The 18,325-nt window shown below is 50.7% G+C and overlaps 1 protein-coding gene across 6 annotated transcripts in view; it reads left to right on the forward strand.

Annotated features, from left to right (window-relative positions):
* The window catches only part of CLPTM1 (CLPTM1 regulator of GABA type A receptor forward trafficking), a 40,303-nt gene that overhangs the window by 5,196 nt on the left and 16,782 nt on the right, over nt 1-18,325 (forward strand). For 5 of the 6 annotated variants that reach the window (XR_013409885.1, XM_015124243.3, XM_077980338.1 and 2 more), the window contains exons 2-5: nt 2,837-2,949; nt 13,613-13,736; nt 14,966-15,124; nt 17,888-18,005. Coding sequence is in view for 5 of the 6 variants with exons in the window: in XM_015124243.3 (XP_014979729.1) it covers nt 2,837-2,949; nt 13,613-13,736; nt 14,966-15,124; nt 17,888-18,005 (514 nt within the window). In the remaining variant the exon portion in view is untranslated. Of the gene's footprint in view, nt 1-2,789; nt 2,950-13,612; nt 13,737-14,965; nt 15,125-17,887; nt 18,006-18,325 lie in introns of all 6 variants that reach the window. The other variant, XM_077980339.1, reaches the window with a different exon arrangement.

Raw genomic sequence — 18,325 nt, forward strand, 5'->3', positions numbered from 1 at the left:
TAGCCTCATCCTCCAAGGCTCAATTGATCTTCCCGCCCCAGCCTCTTGAGTAGCTGGGACCACAGGCATGCACCACCACACCTGGCTAATTTTGGTATTTTTTATAGAGATGAGGTTTTGCTGTGTTGCCCAGGTTGGTCTTGAACTCCAGGGCTCAAGCAGTCTTCCTGCCTTGGCCTCCTGAAGTGCTGGGATTATAGGCATGAGCCACTGCGCCCAGCCTGGCTGCACATTTTCTGCCTCCTGGGTAGCCATTCAGGATGGGTTTGCTGGATTGTGTAGTAGGTGCACATATGACTCGTTAAATAACTGCCATATTTTCCGAAGTGGCTGCACTTTTCCTTTCCCCGTAGCAGTGTATGAGGGTTCCTGTTTTTCCACATCCCCGCCAGCACTTGTGATTGTCTGTCTCTCTGCTGATAGCCATCCTAATAGGTGTGAAGTGACATCTCATGGTGGTTTTAACTTGCCCTTCCGTGGGAAGGTTCCCAGCCAGACTGCCCATCACTAACAGGTAAGAGAAGAGACCTGGGAGTCAGCCAGACATAGCTTCAAATCCTGGCCTGGCATCAAATGTCCATTCCTGACCCCAAATCAGCTCAGACCCGTTGAAACCCATACTTGGGCCCCTAAATTTCCCAGGAGCTAGGCTGGCCGTGAGGAGAGGCCTTGTGCCTGTCTGATTTAGCTTCCGCAGCCGACCCCTGCTCCATAGATCTCATCAGAATGTGGCTTCTTCTGTCTCAGCCCAAGGGTCTCACCCAATGACCCAGACGCCAAAGGGAACGCCTCAGGGAGACCTCTCTGACCACCCACTCCAAAGTGGATCCCTGTCCCCAACTCAGTTGCTGTCACTACCCCCTGCTTGTTTTCCATGTACCATTTTTTTTTTTTTTTTTAGACGGAGTCTCGCTCTGTCACCTAGGCTGGAGTGCAGTGACGCGATCTCAGCTCACTGCAAGCTCCGCCTCCCAGGTTCACACCATTCTCCTGCCTCGGCGTCCTGAGTAGCTGGGACTACAGGCGCCCATCACCACCTTGCCCGGCTAGTTTTTTGTATTTTTTAGTAGAGACGGGGTTTCACCATGTTAGCCAGAATGGTCTCGATCTCCTGACCTCGTGATCCGCCCGTCTCGGCCTCCCAAAGTGCTGGGATTACAGGCTTGAGCCCGGCCTCATGTACCATTTTTAATTATCCTGTTTACCATTCTAGTGTGTTTCCCTCTAGATCCTCAGCTCTGGGCAAGCAGGGCCCACATTTCTGTCTTAAATGTACCAGTATTTTCACAATCTGGTCCACAGGTCAGAGAGGTGAAGTGATGTTCCCAAAGTGTCACAGCAAGAACGGTGGGACCAGGACAATAGCTGAGGCCCGTTTGACCCTGGAGCCCCTACAGTGCTGTCCTGTACTTTGGGAGATTACAGGACAGAGCTCTTGCTGGTGAAGGGGACAGGAGGTGACAAGTGACACATTTAACAAATGTGGCCCCTCTGACCATGCTCCTGGGGCATTTGCTATCTGGTGGGTGAGGTGAATGGAGAAAACATTGCAGAGGAGTGGACTGGGGGCTGTGGAGGGGAAGGCCAGACACTGGTGCCTCAGAGGGAAGTGGGTTTGGGTGACCTGAGTGTCCAGGGTGAGCCCTTCAGGCAGCAACGGCTACACAGGTGTGTATCACACCCCTACTCTGTGCCGCTGCGGCTCCCGAGCTGACCATGACCATGGCAGCCCTGGTCCTGCCTCTTGAAGGCTGACGGCTGAGAGGACAGCTGGGAGGAGGGGTGAATGAGAACAGGACTGGGGAGCTAGCAGGGTGCACGAAGGGTGAGCAGGACATCCCCTTCCAAACCTGGCATTCTGAGAGTCTCTGATTGTGACCCTCTGTGTCTGAGGGAAGAGCCCTCCTCTGGGAAGCCGTGCCTGGCTCCCTCGCCCGCCCCCCTTCCCTTCTGTCATTCTGCTTCTGCGGTTGTCCTTCCTGAGTGACCAGACAAGTGGCTTCACCTCTCTGAGCCTCCCTTTGCTCAGCAGCCAGATGGAGCTGGTCATAGTTTTGGCCTCAGGGTTAGTGTGCTCTGTGCTGTCACAGACATGTCCTGTGGCCGTGGCTTACGGTAGCGGCTGATAGTCTGATTGTGTTTTTCTGTGTCTGTCTCACCTGCTGGACCAGGGGCCCTTGGAGGGCAGGGCTGGGCACAGAGGGGGTCTCAGGAATGGTTTGCCCAGGGAACGCCCTTTCAGCTAAGCCCCAGCCTTGAAGAATCTGGCACCTGCCATGAGACTCCTTCTGTTGTTGTCCCCAATAGCCACCTCCTTGCATCCTGGCTCCAGCCCCAGGGAGCAGTGGACAGTCATCAGGATCAGACTGTGTCTCTAATCTTCTATTTCTGCACCTGCTGCTTCTCTCACTTCCTCCTTTGCGCCACCAGCTTGCTATGTTTTAGGTCACAGCTCCAATGCCCTCTCCTCCAGGAAGTTGCCCCGACTTCTAGGCTGGACCAGGTACCTCTCGGGGCTCCTGCATTCCAGCCCCGTTCTGGACAGTCACTGTCTAGAGATGAGTCTGTCTCCCCACTGAGCTGTTGAACCCCAGGAGGAAAGCAAAGGACTCTCTAGGTCACCACTGGTTCCCCAGCGCAGAGGAGGTGCTCTGGGAGTGTTTTCCTCCTAAAACAAGAGGGCCCCACCTTCCCAGGTGCTTTCACTGATTCATTCTCCAGTTATTGATAAGTAGCCACTCTTTGCCCAGCCTGTGTCTGGCCTTCATGTGTGATGGTGTCTAAGATAGCCCCTGTGTCCATTCTCCCTCCTTACTCTGGCCTCTGTCCCCCACAGGTGACCAGCAATGGCAGCATCGGGAGGGACCCGCCAGCAGAGACCCAGCCTCAGAACCCACCGGCCCAGCCGGCACCCAATGCCTGGCAGGTCATCAAAGGTGTGCTGTTCAGGTGAGCAGACGGGACTTGGGTTTGTTCACCGAAAACATTCAAATAAAAGTAAGGAAGAAAGGAAAAATCAGCTGATCAGCTGAGGATGGTGATCATTACTGTATCGGTAGAGATACTTTTTTTTTTTTTTTGTATGATGGAATATTTTCTAAACCTTTGTTTTACTCTGGTAAAACATATTGAAGTAGGGAGTCTCCTTGAACCTGTTCTGGTTTGGTGGGGGCTACCTGATTTGTAACAAAATAAAAACACAAAAAATACTGAAGTGGTTTGCTAGGACCCTTGTAACAAGTAAAACAAACTGAGTAGTTTAAACAACTGAAATGTGGAAATTGACTGTCTTACAGTTCTGAAGGCTGGAAGTCCAGGATCCAGCTGTGGGCAGGGGCAGTTTCTTCTGTGGCTTCTCTCCTTGGCTTGTAGAAGGCCATCTTCTCCCTGTGTCTTCATGTGGTCTTTCCTCTGTGTGTGTCTGTGTTCTAAGCTCCTCTTATGGGGACACTAGTCATGCTGGCTTAGTGCGCACCATAATGACCTCACTGAACCTTACTTTTTAAAAGACCCTATCTGGGCCAGGCACAATGACTCACCCCCATAATCCCAGCACTTTGGGAGGCCAGGATGGGAGGATCGTTTGAGCCCAGGAGTTTGAGACTAGCCTGGGCAACATAGTGAGACCCTGTCTCTACCAAAAATAAAAAAATCTGGCCGGGCGCAGTGGCTCACGCCTATAATCCCAGCACTTTGGGAGGCCGAGGCGGGCAGATCATGAGGTGAAGAGATCGAGACCATCCTGGCCAACATGGTAACACCTGTCTCTACTAAAAATACAAAAATTAGCTGGGCGTGGTGGCACGTGCCTGTGGTCCCAGCTACTTGGGAGGCTAAGGCAGGAGAATCGTTTGAACCCGGGAGGCAGAGGTTGCGTGCGCCACTGCACTCCAGCTTGGGTACAGAGTGAGACTCCATCTCAAAAAAAAAAAAAAAAAAAAGGCCAAGTATGGTGACACGTACCTGTAGTCTCAGCTACTTGAGAGGCTGAGGTAGGAGGATCACTTGAGCCTTGGAAGATTTTTTATTTTTATTTTTGTAATGGAGTCTTGCTCTGTTGCCCAGGCTGGAGTGCAGTGATGCGATCTCAGTTCACTGCAACCTCCGCCTCCTGGGTTCAAGCAATTCTCCTGCCTCAGCCTCCCAAGCAGCTGGGATTACAGGCATGTGCCACCATGCCCAGCTATTTCTGTATTTTTAGTAGAGATGGGATTTCTCCATGTTGGTCAGGCTGGTCTCAAACTCCCAACCTCAGGCAATCTACCTGCCTTGGCCTCCCAAAGTGTCGGGATTACAGGCATGAGCCACTGCACCCAGCGCCTGGCTAATTTTTTTTTTTTTTTTTTTTTTTTTTTGAGACGGAGTCTCGCTGTGTCTCCCAGGCTGGAGTGCAGTGGCGTGATCTCGGCTCACTGCAAGCTCCGCCTCCCGGGTTCATGCCATTCTCCCGCCTCAGCCTCCCGAGTAGCTGAGACTACAGGCACCTGCCACCATGCCCGGCTAGTTTTTTTTTTTTGTATTTTTAGTAGAGACGGGGTTTCACCGTGTTAGCCAGGATAGTCTCGATCTCCTGACCTCGTGATCCACCCGCCTCAGCCTCCCAAAGTGCTGGGATTACAGGCTTGAGCCACCGCGCCCGGCCTAATTTTTTTTTTTTTTTTTTAGTAGAAATGGGGTTTCACTATGTTGACCAGGCTGGTCTCGAACTCCTGACCTCATGATCTACCCACCTTGGCCTCCCAAAGTGCTGGGATTACAGGCGTGAGCCACTGCGCCCAGCCTGACCCTCGGAAGTTGAAGCTGCAGTGAACTGAGATCACACCACTGTACTCCAGTCTGGGCAACAGAGTGAGACCTTATCGCAAAAAAAAGTTAGGGGACCCTGTCTCTAAATCCAGTCACGGTGGTGCTGAAGGTTAAGACTTCAACATATGAATTTCAGGAGACATGGTTCAGCCCACATCTGCACGTAATATCAATTTTACAATTTTAACCTATGTTTTCATTATAACCTTTTTTTTTTTTTTTTTTTTTTTTTTTTTTTTTGAGACAATCTCACTGTGTCACCTAGGCTGGAGTGCAATAGTGTAATCTCGGCTCACTGCAGTCTCTGCCTCCTGGTTTCAAGCGATTCTCCTGCCTCAGCCACCTGAGTAGCTGGGATTACAGGCATCCGCCACCATGCCTGGCTAATTTTTGTATTTTTAGTAGAGATGGGGTTTTGCCATGTTGGCCAGGCTGGTCTTGACCTCCTGACCTCAGGTGATCCACCCGCCTCAGCCTCCTAAAGTCCTGGGATTACAGGCGTGAGCCACCACGCTTGGCCCATTTTAACCATTTTTAAGTATATAGTCCTGTGACATTAAGTACATCTCCACTGTTGTGCCCCCATCACCATTATCCATCCTGAGAATTTCCTCTTCCCAAACTGAAATTCCATACCCATCAGACACCAGGTCTCCATTTCTTCCTCCTTGCAACACCTGGCAGCCACCTTTCTATTTCCTGTCTCTCTTTCACTACTCTAGTTAGCTCCTGTATGTGGAATCAGCATTTGTCCTTCTGTGACTGCCTGGTGGTGACCCTTTTACCTGTGGGTTCACATGCTATTCCTGGGCAGTGGAACCCCAGGGCCTGCTTTTTCAAAGCCCAGCTTCTCTCCAAGGCCCTGGGGAGATGCTGGGTGGTAGCGGGAAAATATGCTTGGCACTGGGTTCTATCCTTCCTGCCTAGACCTGGTGACAGCCACCTTCTTTGCTCTGAGCCTTTGTTTACTCCTCTGCAAAATAGATATTCCTTTTATTTTTTTTCTTTTTGGAGATGTATTTTAGCAAAATAAGAGACCACACCGTGCAATTAGGCAGTCAGCTCCCCTTCTTATCAGATAGAAGGAATTGCACAGCAGAGATGTTTAAAACAATCATCCCGCCGGGTGCAGTGACTCACGCCTGTAATCCCAGCACTTTGGGAGGCTGAGGCAGGCGGATCACGAGGTCAAGAGATAGAGACCATCCTGGCCAACGTGGTGAAACCCCATCTCTACTAAAAATACAAAAATTAACTGGGTGTGGTGGCGCATGCCTGTAGTCCCAGCTACTTGGGAGGCTGAGGCAGGAGAATTGCTTGAACCTGGGAGATGGAAGTTGCAGTGAGCTGAGATTGCGCCACTGCACTCAGGCCTGGCGACAGAGCTAGACTGTGTCTCAAAAAAAAGAAAAAGAAAATAGGCCGGGCGCGGTGGCTCAAGCCTGTAATCCCAGCACTTTGGGAGGCCGAGACGGGCGGATCACGAGGTCAGGAGATCGAGACTATCCTGGCTAACATGGTGAAACCCCGTCTCTATTAAAAATACAAAAACTTAGCCGGGCGTGGTGGCGGGCGCCTGTAGTCCCAGCTACTCGGGAGGCTGAGGCAGGAGAATGGCGTGAACCCGGGAGGCAGAGCTTGCAGTGAGCTGAGATCCGGCCACTGCACTCCAGCCTGGGTGACAGAGCGAGACTCAGTCTCAAAAAAAAAAAAAAAAAAAAAAAAAAGAAAATGAAACAATCATTCCCTTGGCTAGAATGTCTTCACGTGGCCATGGCCAGCTGCACAGGAGGCTGGGAAATGTGGTCTTTAATCTGGGAAACTGAGCACCCTGCTGGAAAGCAGGACTTCTATTACTGAGGAAGAAGAGGAGAGTGGTTTTAGGGGGGCAGCTACTTATCTCTTCCGTAAAATCTTATTACTTGTTTCCCTTAACTTATAATTAATGTGTGTTTACTTTACCAAATTAAGTAGTTCAAACAATACAGAAGAGTGAAAAGAAAAAAGCAATGAAAAAGTGTAATGTGGGGTGAGTGCTGTGGCTCACGCCTGTAATCCCAGCACTTTGGGAGGCCAAGGCGGGCGGATCACCAGGTTAGGAGATCGAGACCATCCTGGCTAACATAGTGAAACCCCATCTCTATGAAAAAGAAAAAAAAAATTAACCAGGCATGGTGGCGGGCTGCTGTAGTCACAGCCACTGGGGAGGCTGAGGCAGGAGAATCACTTGAACCCCGGAGGCAGAGCGTGCAGTGAGCCAGGCACTTCAGCCTGGGTGACAGAGTGAGACTCCATCTCAAAACAAAAAAAGAAAGAAGAAAAAGTGTAATGTATCGGTGGCCATCCCATAAGCACACACTTTTGTAATTGACCCTAAATGGGATTATATATAGATGCTCACAGATAAGAGTTGTTTAAAATAGAGAAAAAATTAGGAGGCGGGGGGCAGGTAGTGTCAGACAGCGTGTAAGAGCACAGCCCTGCTAACATATCAGCCCTGCCACCTCTGAACTCTGTGGCCTGGTCAGGTGATCACCCTTCTTGAGACTCACTTTCCACTTCACAGACAGGAATCTTGACAATTAGGGTGCATCAAAAGGATTCCAAGAGAATTCGTGTCAACTGAGAGGTGCGGGACCTGGCACACACTCAGACGATGTCGGCCATGATTCCTTTTGTTGTTCAACGTGAAAAAAAAAAAAACCAGGGCCGGGCGCAGTGGCTCAAGCCTGTAATCCCAGCACTTTGGGAGGCCGAGACGGGCGGATCACAAGGTCAGGAGATCGAGACCATCCTGGCGAACCCGGTGAAACGCCGTCTCTACTAAAAAATACAAAAAACCTATCCTGGCTAACACGGTGAAACCCCGTCTCTACTAAAAATACAAAAAACTAGCCGGGCGTGGTGGCGGGCGCCTGTAGTCTCAGCTACTCGGGAGGCTGAGGCGAGAGAATGGCGTGAACCCGGGAAGCGGAGCTTGCAGTGAGCCGAGATCACGCCACTGCACTCCAGCCTGGGAGACACAGCGAGACTCCGTCTCAAAAAAAAAAAAAAAAAAAAATACAAAAAACTAGCCAGGCGAGGTGGCGGGCGCCTGTAGTCCCAGCTACTCGGGAGGCTGAGGCAGGAGAATGGCGTGAACCCGGGAGACGGAGCTTGCAGTGAGCTGAGATCCGGCCACTGCACTCCAGCCTGGGTGACAGAGCAAGACCCTGTCTCAAAAAAACAAAAAACAAACAAACAAACAAACAAAAACCTTAGGATCAGCCTGAGCAACACAGCAAGACCCCATCTCTTTAAAAAACTAAAAAATTAGCTGGGTGTGATGGTGCGCACCTGTAGTCCCAGGTATTAGGGAGGCCGAAGAGGGAGGATCGCTTGAGCCCAGGAGGTCAAGGCTGCAATGAGCCATGATCATACCACTGTACTCCAGCCTGGGCAACAGAGTGAGACTGTGTCTCAAACAAACAAAAACCTTAGGAAATATATAGTGAAAGAGTTAAAAGAAATAGCTCATGAGGCCGGGTGCAGTGGCTCATGCCTGTAATCCCAGAACTTTGGGAGGCCAAGGCGCGTGGATCACCTGAGGTTGGGAGTTCCAGACCAGCCTGAGCAACAGGGAGAAACCAGTGTCTGCTAAAAATACAAAATTAACTGGGCGTGGTGCCTTGTGCTTGTAATGCCAGCTACTCAGGAGGCTTAGGCAGGAGAATCACTTGAACCTGGGAGGTGGAGGTTGCAGTGAGCCGAGATCGTGCCATTGTACTCTAGCCTGGGCAACAAGAGCGAAACTCCGTCTCAAAAAAAAAACAAAAACACAACTCATGATCCCTGATATAGTCACCGATCACATTCTAGACTAGAGCAGAACCGCCTGCCTGGTGTCCTCCAAGAGTGTCACACAGGACACTGAGAAACTGTGCAGGAAAGAAACCTCCCCACTCTGATAAGTTGCAAAACTGACATGTGTGCCTCAAAAATTCCTGCCATGTGCCCTAAGCTTCTGTCATGGGCCCCTGTCCCTTATCGTCTTCACTTCATCTCCCCTCCCCATGGCCACGTAAAGACTTCAGATTTTCTTATATATCACCTTCTTTTTTTTGCATGCTGCAAGCTGCTCTGCATGAAAATTATTTTTATCTTTCCCTTCGTTTTTACATAAGCGATAGCCTGTTTTACACACTGTTCTGCTCCTTGATTTTTTTCATTAACAATATATCTTCGAAATCTTTCCACGTCAGTGCATAGGGAGCTTCCTTCAGAGAGACATTTTTAATACAAGTCACACTGTAGGCTAATTTCCTTTCTTAGAACGAGGCAGCATCAAACATCAGTTCGGGTGGGTGCTCAGAGACCGTCTTGGCTGCAGTTCTTAAAATGGGATTCAGGGTTTGTTTTCAGGGGCCCATGAACTCCTTGTAGTTTGAAGCTGATTATGCAGGAATAGCCTTTCTGCATAGCGGGTGGTGTCTGTGGTGTTTGTGGTTTTGAGCACATGTGGTTACCTGGAGTGGGAGGTGGAGCAGGAACTGGGTATATAAAGGAACGGGGTGGGAGGGAGAGTTTTGATTATACGTCTTTTCATATATTTAAAAATGTTCTGAACCTGTGAATGTAGAATACCTATTTGGGTGGGAGAGAGGATTTAATGTCTGTTTTCTTTGCTTACTCAAGTGTATCAGGAAGCATTAGAAAGGTCCAGTCTCCTGCAGGCCTGGGCGCATGGATGAGGGGCTGTGGCCATGAGCCCTCTGAGAGGGTCCACGGAACTGTGGGCATGTAGATACACACAGATGTTCTTCAGGTGACTAGGGGTTTGGAATCCAAAAAGGCCTGGCCTTGTTTTGTACATGGGAACCTAGAAGCCCAGAGGGGTTAGGACCCCCACAGGCCACACACTAAGCCAGGGGCAGAGCTGCCTGGAGGCATCACTGCTTCCACACTCTCCCCAGGTGTGTTTACTAAAATGAGAGCCTCTGCTGGAGGCATTGGTACCCCAGAGATTGCCAGGTCCAGGCCTTCCCCAGCCATGCGTATCAGGGACTTCATAGGGAGGTAGCAGATGGCTCATCTGGGCCATGGCCCCTGAGACCCTGGACTCCAAGGCCTCGTGGCTTCTATAGGCAGAGGCAAGTCCCTGTGCCTGATCCTGCCCCGATCAGGGCTCAGCAGGGAGGCACCCCACCCACAGTAGAATTCACTCATAGTGTTTTTCCACTCCAAAGTTTTTTGTATGCATTTTTCCTATGATTAAAATAACAGTAATAGCTAACACTTCTAAATCACGTATTGGGTATGTCTAGGTTCCATTCTGAGGTACGCGTGTGTGTGTGTGTATTTCAGATATATATACACACTATATAAACATCTATATATATGTAATTTAATGCGTGTAATGCTTACAAACTACCCTATGAGAGTAGGAGCTGTTATTATCTCCATTTCAACCACTGAAGTTGACCACTGAGGTCACAGTAAGCTGGGCTCGTAACCTCTTCTGCTATATGGTTATCATACCGGTAATTAATAAGTACTTGAATCATTTAATAATCACATGGCTGCATGCAGCTGAGAAACCTCCATTAACACGGTAGAGATTAATTTCTCTCTGATATACCAGTCTGGATGGAGGCAGACTAGGATTCAGCAGTCTTCAGTGACCCAGACTCCTTCTTGCTGTTTGTTCCACCATTGCTAGGTTTTTCCCTTTATCCTCATAGCCCAAGACAGCTGCTGAAGATCCAGCCATCACATCCACACTCCAGGCAACAGGAGGGAAGAAGAAATCAATAAGGAATATTCCTTCTCTTTAAGGACTTTTTTTTTTTTTTTTGAGATGGAGTCTTACTCTGTCACCCAGACTGGCATCCAGTGGCGTGATCTCGGCTCACTGTGACCTCCGCCTCCCAGGTTCAAGTGATTCCCCTGCCTCTGCCTCCTGAGTAGCTGGGATTATAGGTGCCTGCCACCACGCCCGGCTAATTTTTGTATTTTTAGTAGAGATGAGGTTTCACCATGTTGGCCAGGCTGGTCTCAAACTCCTGACCTCAAGTGTTGGCTTCCCAAAGTGCTGGGATTATAGGTGTGAGCCACTACGCCCAGCCTCGTTTTGTTTTTGGTATCTGTTGTTGGTGCTGATTCTCACTCATAATATCTTGTTTGCTTTTGTGCCTGGCTTATCTCTGTCTGTGTCCTGATCATTATACTTGAAAAGTTATTTATAGGAATTTCAGGGCTAGGATGAGCATATTTTTCTACAGAGAGGATTGCCTTTGCTTCTGCCTGGGGACATTACCAAGTCCCAGGTTTCTTTGCACCAGGTTCAGGTCTTGAGCTGCCCTGCATGACTCCTTGTCCCACGAGTGGCCTTGCATACTTGGCCCTGCATACCTGGTGTGTAACTCCTGGAAATGAGTAGGTCGCCTGGTTCCCTCCTTCCTAGGGGTGGAGCCTTGCGCCTTGCAGGGTCTTAGTTTTCTGTAGGGTAGGTCTCTGGTTACCTCATACGTCATATGTGCCCTGGGCTAGCATTTCTTTTTTTTTTTTTTTTTTTTTTTTTGAGACGGAGTCTTGCTCTGTCACCCAGGCTGGAGTGCAGTGGCTGGATCTCAGCTCACTGCAAGCTCCTCCTCTCGGGTTCGCGCAGTTCTCCTGCCTCAGCCTCCCGAGTAGCTGGGACTACAGGCACCCGCCACTTCGCCCGGCTAGTTTTTTGTATTTTTTTAGTAGAGACGGGGTTTCACCGTATTAGCCAGGATGGTCTTGATCTCCTGACCTCATGATCCGCCCGTCTCGGCCTCCCAAAGTGCTGGGATTACAGGCTTGAGCCACCGCGCCCGGCCGCATTTCTTTTTTTTGAGACGGGGTCTCGCTTTGTCACCCAGACCAGAGTGCAGTGACGCGATCATGGTTCACTGTAGCCTCAACCTCCTGGACTCAGGTGATTTTCCCACCTCAGCCTCCTGAGTAGCTGGGACTGTAGGCATGGTGCGCGCTGCCATGCCTGGCTAATTTTTGTATTTTTTGTAGAAACCATGTTGCCCAGGCTGGTCTTAAAACTCCTGGGCTCAAGCGATCCACCTACCTCTGCCTCCCAGCATGCTGGGGTTACAGGTGCGAGCCACCGCACCCAGCCTAGACCAGCATTTTTGTCACCTATCAAAACACCTAGCAGATGTCCTCAGACACATGAAGAAGCTTATAGGGCTTCTTTACTTATTTTTTTTTCCTAGACCTGCAAATCCAGGATCCTTTACTTCTTTTTTTTTTTTTTTTTGAGACGGACTTTTTGCTCTTGTCGCTCAGGCTGGAGTGCGATGGTACAATCTCGGTTCACTGCAGCCTCCTTCTCCTGGGTTCAGGCAATTCTCCTGCCCCAACCTCCTGAGTAGCTGGGATTACAGGCGCCTGCCACCACTCCTGGCTAATTTTTGTATCCTTAGTAGAGACGGGGTTTCACCATGTTGGCCAGGCTGGTCTCGAACTCCTGACCTTAGGTGATCCACCTGCCTCTGCCTCCCAAAGTGCTGGGATTACAGGCGTGAGCCACCGCGCACGGCCCATCCTTTACTACTTTAGGATTCCTACTTTCCCTTCAGTCTTTGCCTGAAGGTTTGGTAGCCTACAGTCTTGTTCATTCTTCAGAGCTATTTGTATATATTCATATGTAAACTTGATAAAAATTATATGCATGAGAACAAATATGAGAATACGTGAGCAGCATATATTCTCATCCTATCAATATGTATAATTATAAATATAAAATACATTGATGTCTTCGTAGTGTATTAATTTTTTCAAGCTTTTTCAATTCTTTCCATTGAGAGGGTTGGTCTGAATAATTTAGCCCACTGTTACTAAAATTGGAACTAACCTATCGCTTACTATCTGCTTCTCCAGAAATTCCGCTGAAGTTCAGAAATGTTGCTCTTTCTAAGCTTCTGTGCCTTCGGGCTCATTGCAACCTTTGCCTCCCAGGTTCAAGTGATTCTCCTGCCTCAGCCTCCCAAGTTGCTGGGACTACAGGCGCATGCCACCAGGACCAGCTAATTTTTGTATTTTTAGTAGAGACGGGATTTCACTATGTTGGCCATGATGATCTCGATCTCTGACCTCGCAATTTGCCCACTTTGGCCTCCCAAAATGCTGGGATTACAGGCGTGAGCCACCATGCCCAGCCTCTATACTTTTTAAGTTATTTTAAAATGTGTAATTAAATTACTATTGACTATAGTTGCCCTGTTTTGCTACCAAATACTAGATCTCGTTCATTCTATTTTTTGTAGCCATTAACCATCCCCAGTTCTATGCTTTTGAAGTGCTGGGATTCCAGATTCTTTCTTTCAGAAATGTCATGTTTATTATTATGTTTTCTTTATTTCGTTTTTCTTTTAATTCACCCATCTGCACACTGAAGGGGTTCCAGAGTCTTAGTATCCTCTCTGGGGGGTCCCAAGGGGCTGGATGGCAGGTTTCCCAGACTGAGGTTTCAAGAGTCAGCCCCTGCAGCCCTGTGGTCACCAGGAGCTCTTGGAGGACTTAGAGTCAAGGGTCTGCATGCAGACCAGGGCAGTGCCAGCCCCCCCTGCACTGGCAAACGGTGGCATCTGGGCTTCCTCCCCAGATGTGGTCTTTGGGGACATCTTGTCTTCTTGCCAGCCCTGTGACTACCTTCTCAGGGCCTCCCTGACTTGGTCACTAGCCCCAGGTCAGGTGCCAGCATGTGCCAAGTCAGAAGGAAGTCAGGCGGGTCTGTTGCGGAGACCCAAGGCTTGGGGACTCACCACCTTGCTGCTTCTCTCCTCAGGATCTTCATCATCTGGGCCATCAGCAGCTGGTTCCGCCGAGGGCCGGCCCCTCAGGACCAGACGGGCCCCGGAGGAGCCCCACGTGTCGCCAGCCGCAACCTGTTCCCCAAAGACACTTTAATGGTAACTGCCAGCAGTAGGGCAGACTTGGAGATGATGGGGCAAGGAGGGGTGGAATGTGGAGGAGTAATGTCAGCAGTCGGGACAGACCAGGTCCCTGCCCACTGGCAGGTCTAGGAAAACAGGTCCAGGGTTGAGGAACTCTAGGCCCATCCCCAGTACATGAGACCTGTGTCACCTGGGTCCATCCCCAGCACATGAAGCCTGTGTCACCCAAAAGAAAAAGGAAATTCATTTGGTTAAAATATCTAACCAGGGTCTTTGGATGTCGTATTTCAAAATATATTCAGCCTTCTAAGGTTGCAGCGGGATATGTGCAAGGGAGGTAGTGTGAGAGGTGGGGAGGGCGGGGAACCAGCAGAGGCTGGTGGGAGGTAGGCACAGAAGGAGAGGAGACCTGCACTTCCACAGTGGGCTTGGGCATGGGCAGGGCAGGGCTTCAGGAGCGTCCAGAGCAAAAGTGTTTAGACCTGTTAGTCTAGGCTTTTCTGAGCAAACATGGCCATGGGGGCTTGAGAAAGGAGGAAGTTCTTGTTGGGTCACAATGGTTTTGTTGTGTTTTTTTTTTTTTTTAGATGGAGTCTCATTCTGTCACCCAGGCTAGAGTGCGGTGGCATAATCTTAGCTCACTGCAACCTCCTCCTCCCGGGCTCCAGTGATCCTCCTACCTCAGCCTCCCGAGTAGCTGGGATTACAGACATGTGCCACCACTAATTTTTTGTATTTTTAGTAGAGATGGGGTTTCACCTTTTTGGGCAGGCTGGTCTCGAACTCCTGACCTTAAGTGATCTACCTGCCTCAGCCTCCAAACATGCTGGGATTACAGGCGTGGACCACCACGCCCGGCGGCTGACAGTGCTTTTGTAGCTCTGGACTGCTTTGTCCATAGCCTGCAGAGCTCTGACCAGGAAGGCCCAGCAGCCACTAGGGCAGGAGATCATTCAGGGAGCTTCTGCCCCTTCCTACCCCTAAATTCTAATTGGCAGACTGGCCAGTCTCCAAGTGTTCTTTGTTCGTTGACTTCACAGGCTCAGACCAGGACAGATATGGTGGTATGAGAAAAGAGAAAATATGTACTCTCTGCTGCTTTTCCTCTCTCCTCTCCCCTGCCCTCTGTAATTACTGTTCCTCTACGTGTGCTGACCGCTGCCATAGCTCTTCATCTACTCTTTAGCCAGCCTGCAAAGGCTCTCAAGAGCGGGCCTGAGCTCTGTCGCCTTCTGTCCCAACAGAACCTGCATGTGTACATCTCAGAGCACGAGCACTTTACAGACTTCAACGCCACGTCGGCACTCTTCTGGGAGCAGCACGATCTTGTGTATGGCGACTGGACTAGCGGCGAGAACTCAGACGGCTGCTATGAGCACTTTGCTGAGCTTGACATCCCACAGGTGGGGGCAGCTCTTGGTTTCTGGCCCCATGGCTGCTTGACTGGCACTGAAGGACCTTTCCTCCAGTCCGCTCCTTGCTGAGACAGTGTGGAGTTTGGGCTCCAGGCTTGGCCCTTCCTTGGGCTCACACGCTCTGTGACCACAGGCTGGTCCCTGAGGTCTCTGGGCTTCACTTTCCCCTATGAAAAAGGTAGATATGGGTGGAATTGGCCTGGGACCCTGCTGGCTACCTCTAAGGTTGTGCAGTCCTTGACTTGAAACCGGTGAAAGATTAGTAATTGTCCTTGGGGATGTTTGCCTATCACCAGTTTATCAGGCAGCCCCATTTCAAAATAACATTAGTTAATGTTGATTGAGCTAAGTGCAGGGTACTAAGCTAGGCTGACTCATGGAAACCTACCAGAAACCCTCTGAAGCAGGAACTGCTATTCTCATTTGACATATGAGGAAACTGAGACATAGAGAGGGAAGGTCATTTACCCAAGGCCACATTGCATGAGAGATTCAGACTCAGGCTCTATGGCTGTGGACTCTTGCAGCCCTAGGCTCAAATCCTGCCTCCTCCTGGAAGCCCTCCCTGACCCCAGAGCACTCAGACTTGGTTAAGCACCCTCTCTGGGTTGTCACACCTGCTGGACTTCCCCATCCCAGCCCACTCTGGGGCCTCACTGGGACTCCTGCATGGGACTGTGAGCCTTGTGATAATAAGGCTGGGCTGCCTAGATCACTTCCACATCCCCAGCACTGCCCAGTGTGGGGCTGGGGACAGAATCAACAAGTACAAGTACCGAACAAGTGAAAGGGACATCTCTTTGGGGCCTTCTTTGGCTGAGTCCAAGACAGCTGCCCTCATTCCTTTCTCCCCAGCAGGCCTTCTCTGCTTTGGGGTGGAGGGCACATTTCTGTTCTATTTCTGTCTGGGTGGCTAGAAGCAGAATGTGAACACAGTCTTTTTTTTTTTTTTTTTTTTTTTTTTGAGACAGCGTCTCGCTCTGTTACCCAGTCTGGAGTGCAGTGGCGCGACCTTGGCTCACTGCAGCTTCCACCTCCTAGGTTCAAGTGGTTCTCGTGTCAGCCTCCTGAGTAGCTGGGATTATAGGCACACATGATCACACCCAGCTAATTTTTGTATTTTTTTAGTAGAGACAGGGTTTCACTATGTTGGCCAGGCTGGTCTTGAACTCCTGACCTCAAGTGATCCGCCTGCCTCAGCCTCCCAAAGTGCTGGGATTACAGGTGTGAGACACCATGCCCAGCCATCATTCTTTTCTTTTTGAGATGGGGTCTTGCTCTGTTGCCTAGGCTAGAGTGCAGTGGCACAGTTAATAGCTCACTGCAGCCTCAACCTCATGGGCTCAAGCCATCCTTTCACCTCAGCCTCCCAAGTAGCTGGGACAACAGGCATGCACCACCATGCCCAGCTAATTTTTTGTGTTTTTCGTAGAGATGGGGTCTCAACATGTTGCCCAGACTGGTCTCAGACTCCTGAGCTCAAGTGATCCTCTCACCTCAGCCTCCCAAAGTGCTGGGATTACAGGCATGAACCACCCCACCCAGCTGGACTTTCTGACCTGCACTGAGAGGTGGCTCCCACAGAGACCTCAAGCCCAGCCCCCAGGCCTTGCCCCAAGATCCAAGGAAGGACCAGGGCCTGGCAGGCCCAGCAGGGGGATCTGCTTTCAAGGGCTTGGATCTACCCTCCAAGTACCCTCAGTTGAAGCTTCAAGGTGGGGTCTGAGTGGACTTAAAAGGCGGGAATGCTGGGCACAGTGGCACGTGCCTGTAAGCACAGCTACTCAGGAGGCTGAGGTGGCAGAACGGCTAGAGCCCAGGAGTGTAGAACTGTAGTGTGCCACGATCACAACTGCAAATAGCCAGTGCACTCCAGCCTGGGCAACACAGCAAGACCCCATCTCTAAAAAAGACAGGAGAGTGAGGAGAACACAATGGGACCAAGTGAATCCGAGCTCTGCTCAAAGATCAGAGAGGTTCAGTGCTCGCCTTTGTCTCCACTCAGTGCCCCTGGACAACTTGCCTCCCTTCTCGAAGCCTCAGTTTCCTCATCTGTATCAAGTGAGAATAGTCCCCCTTCCCTGGGAGGCAAGGAGACTTGATGAGATAATGAGGAAGACTTGGGCAGAGAGGGGCCAGCTGGAGGTAGCAGGGAGTAGCACCCAGGAGCCCACAGACTGGGTTTCCATCTGCATACTTGCCACACACTGTATGACCCCTTGGCATGAGCCCCGTTTGCCTCATCTACAAAATGGGGTGGTAACATGACCCATTGCATACGGTTGACATGTTACATGTGTGTTAACTCATTAGATTAGGGAGCTATTGTCTGAAGTACCCAGGGCAAGGTCTGGCCCGTAGTAGGAGCTCCATGTCGGTCAGCTGCTTCTTCCTGTTGAGTGAGCTTAACGAGAGCTTGTTGACTGAGCTGTGTGCCAGTGCTCCAGGTAGTCCCTGCAGTAGTACCCTCAGGTCAGTGCTGTGGGGACCTCGCATCCTCTAGGTGGGGCCCTGAGGCTTAGAGAGAAGCTGAGCTCACACGGCCATGGCGGGTAGAGTGGGCGTCTGAGTCTGACTCCAGCATTTCCCCCCATTTACTGCCACCCAACTACATGCCTCACCCTGAGTACTCAGTAAATGGCCAGAGAATTGACGGGGAGGAAACTGCTGGGGACGGGTGCCAGGCAGGGCTTTAACGTTTCCTTCACCCCAGTTGCCCAGCCTGCCCACCTGACCTTCCCGCTTTTGCAGAGCGTCCAGCAGAACGGCTCCATCTACATCCACGTTTACTTCACCAAGAGTGGCTTCCACCCAGACCCCCGGCAGAAGGCACTGTACCGCCGCCTTGCCACAGTCCACATGTCCCGGAGTAAGTCACTCCCCTGCAGCTAGGACCCACTGTCCAGGGGGCCAGCATCCTGGGAGCCCCCAGGCTGGTGTGGCGGACAATAAATCCCAGGTCCAGGAGGACAGGCAGGAAGCCTGCACTCAAAGAGGATGGGATTGGCAGGGCAGGCTCAAGCCCCACCCAGCCTTAATGAGCCCTATAGACACTAAGGAGGGAGACCTACGGAGGAAGGGCTCAGGGACCAGAGAGGAATTGGCCAGAAAAAGCAGCTGGAGACGGGGACTCTTGGAGAGGAGGAGACGTCCTTCACCAAGGGGGAAGGGCCAGGGTTGACTTGTGCA

The sequence above is a fragment of the Macaca mulatta genome, chromosome 19 (assembly GCF_049350105.2).
Source record: "Macaca mulatta isolate MMU2019108-1 chromosome 19, T2T-MMU8v2.0, whole genome shotgun sequence".
NCBI classification, from domain to species: domain Eukaryota; kingdom Metazoa; phylum Chordata; class Mammalia; order Primates; family Cercopithecidae; genus Macaca; species Macaca mulatta.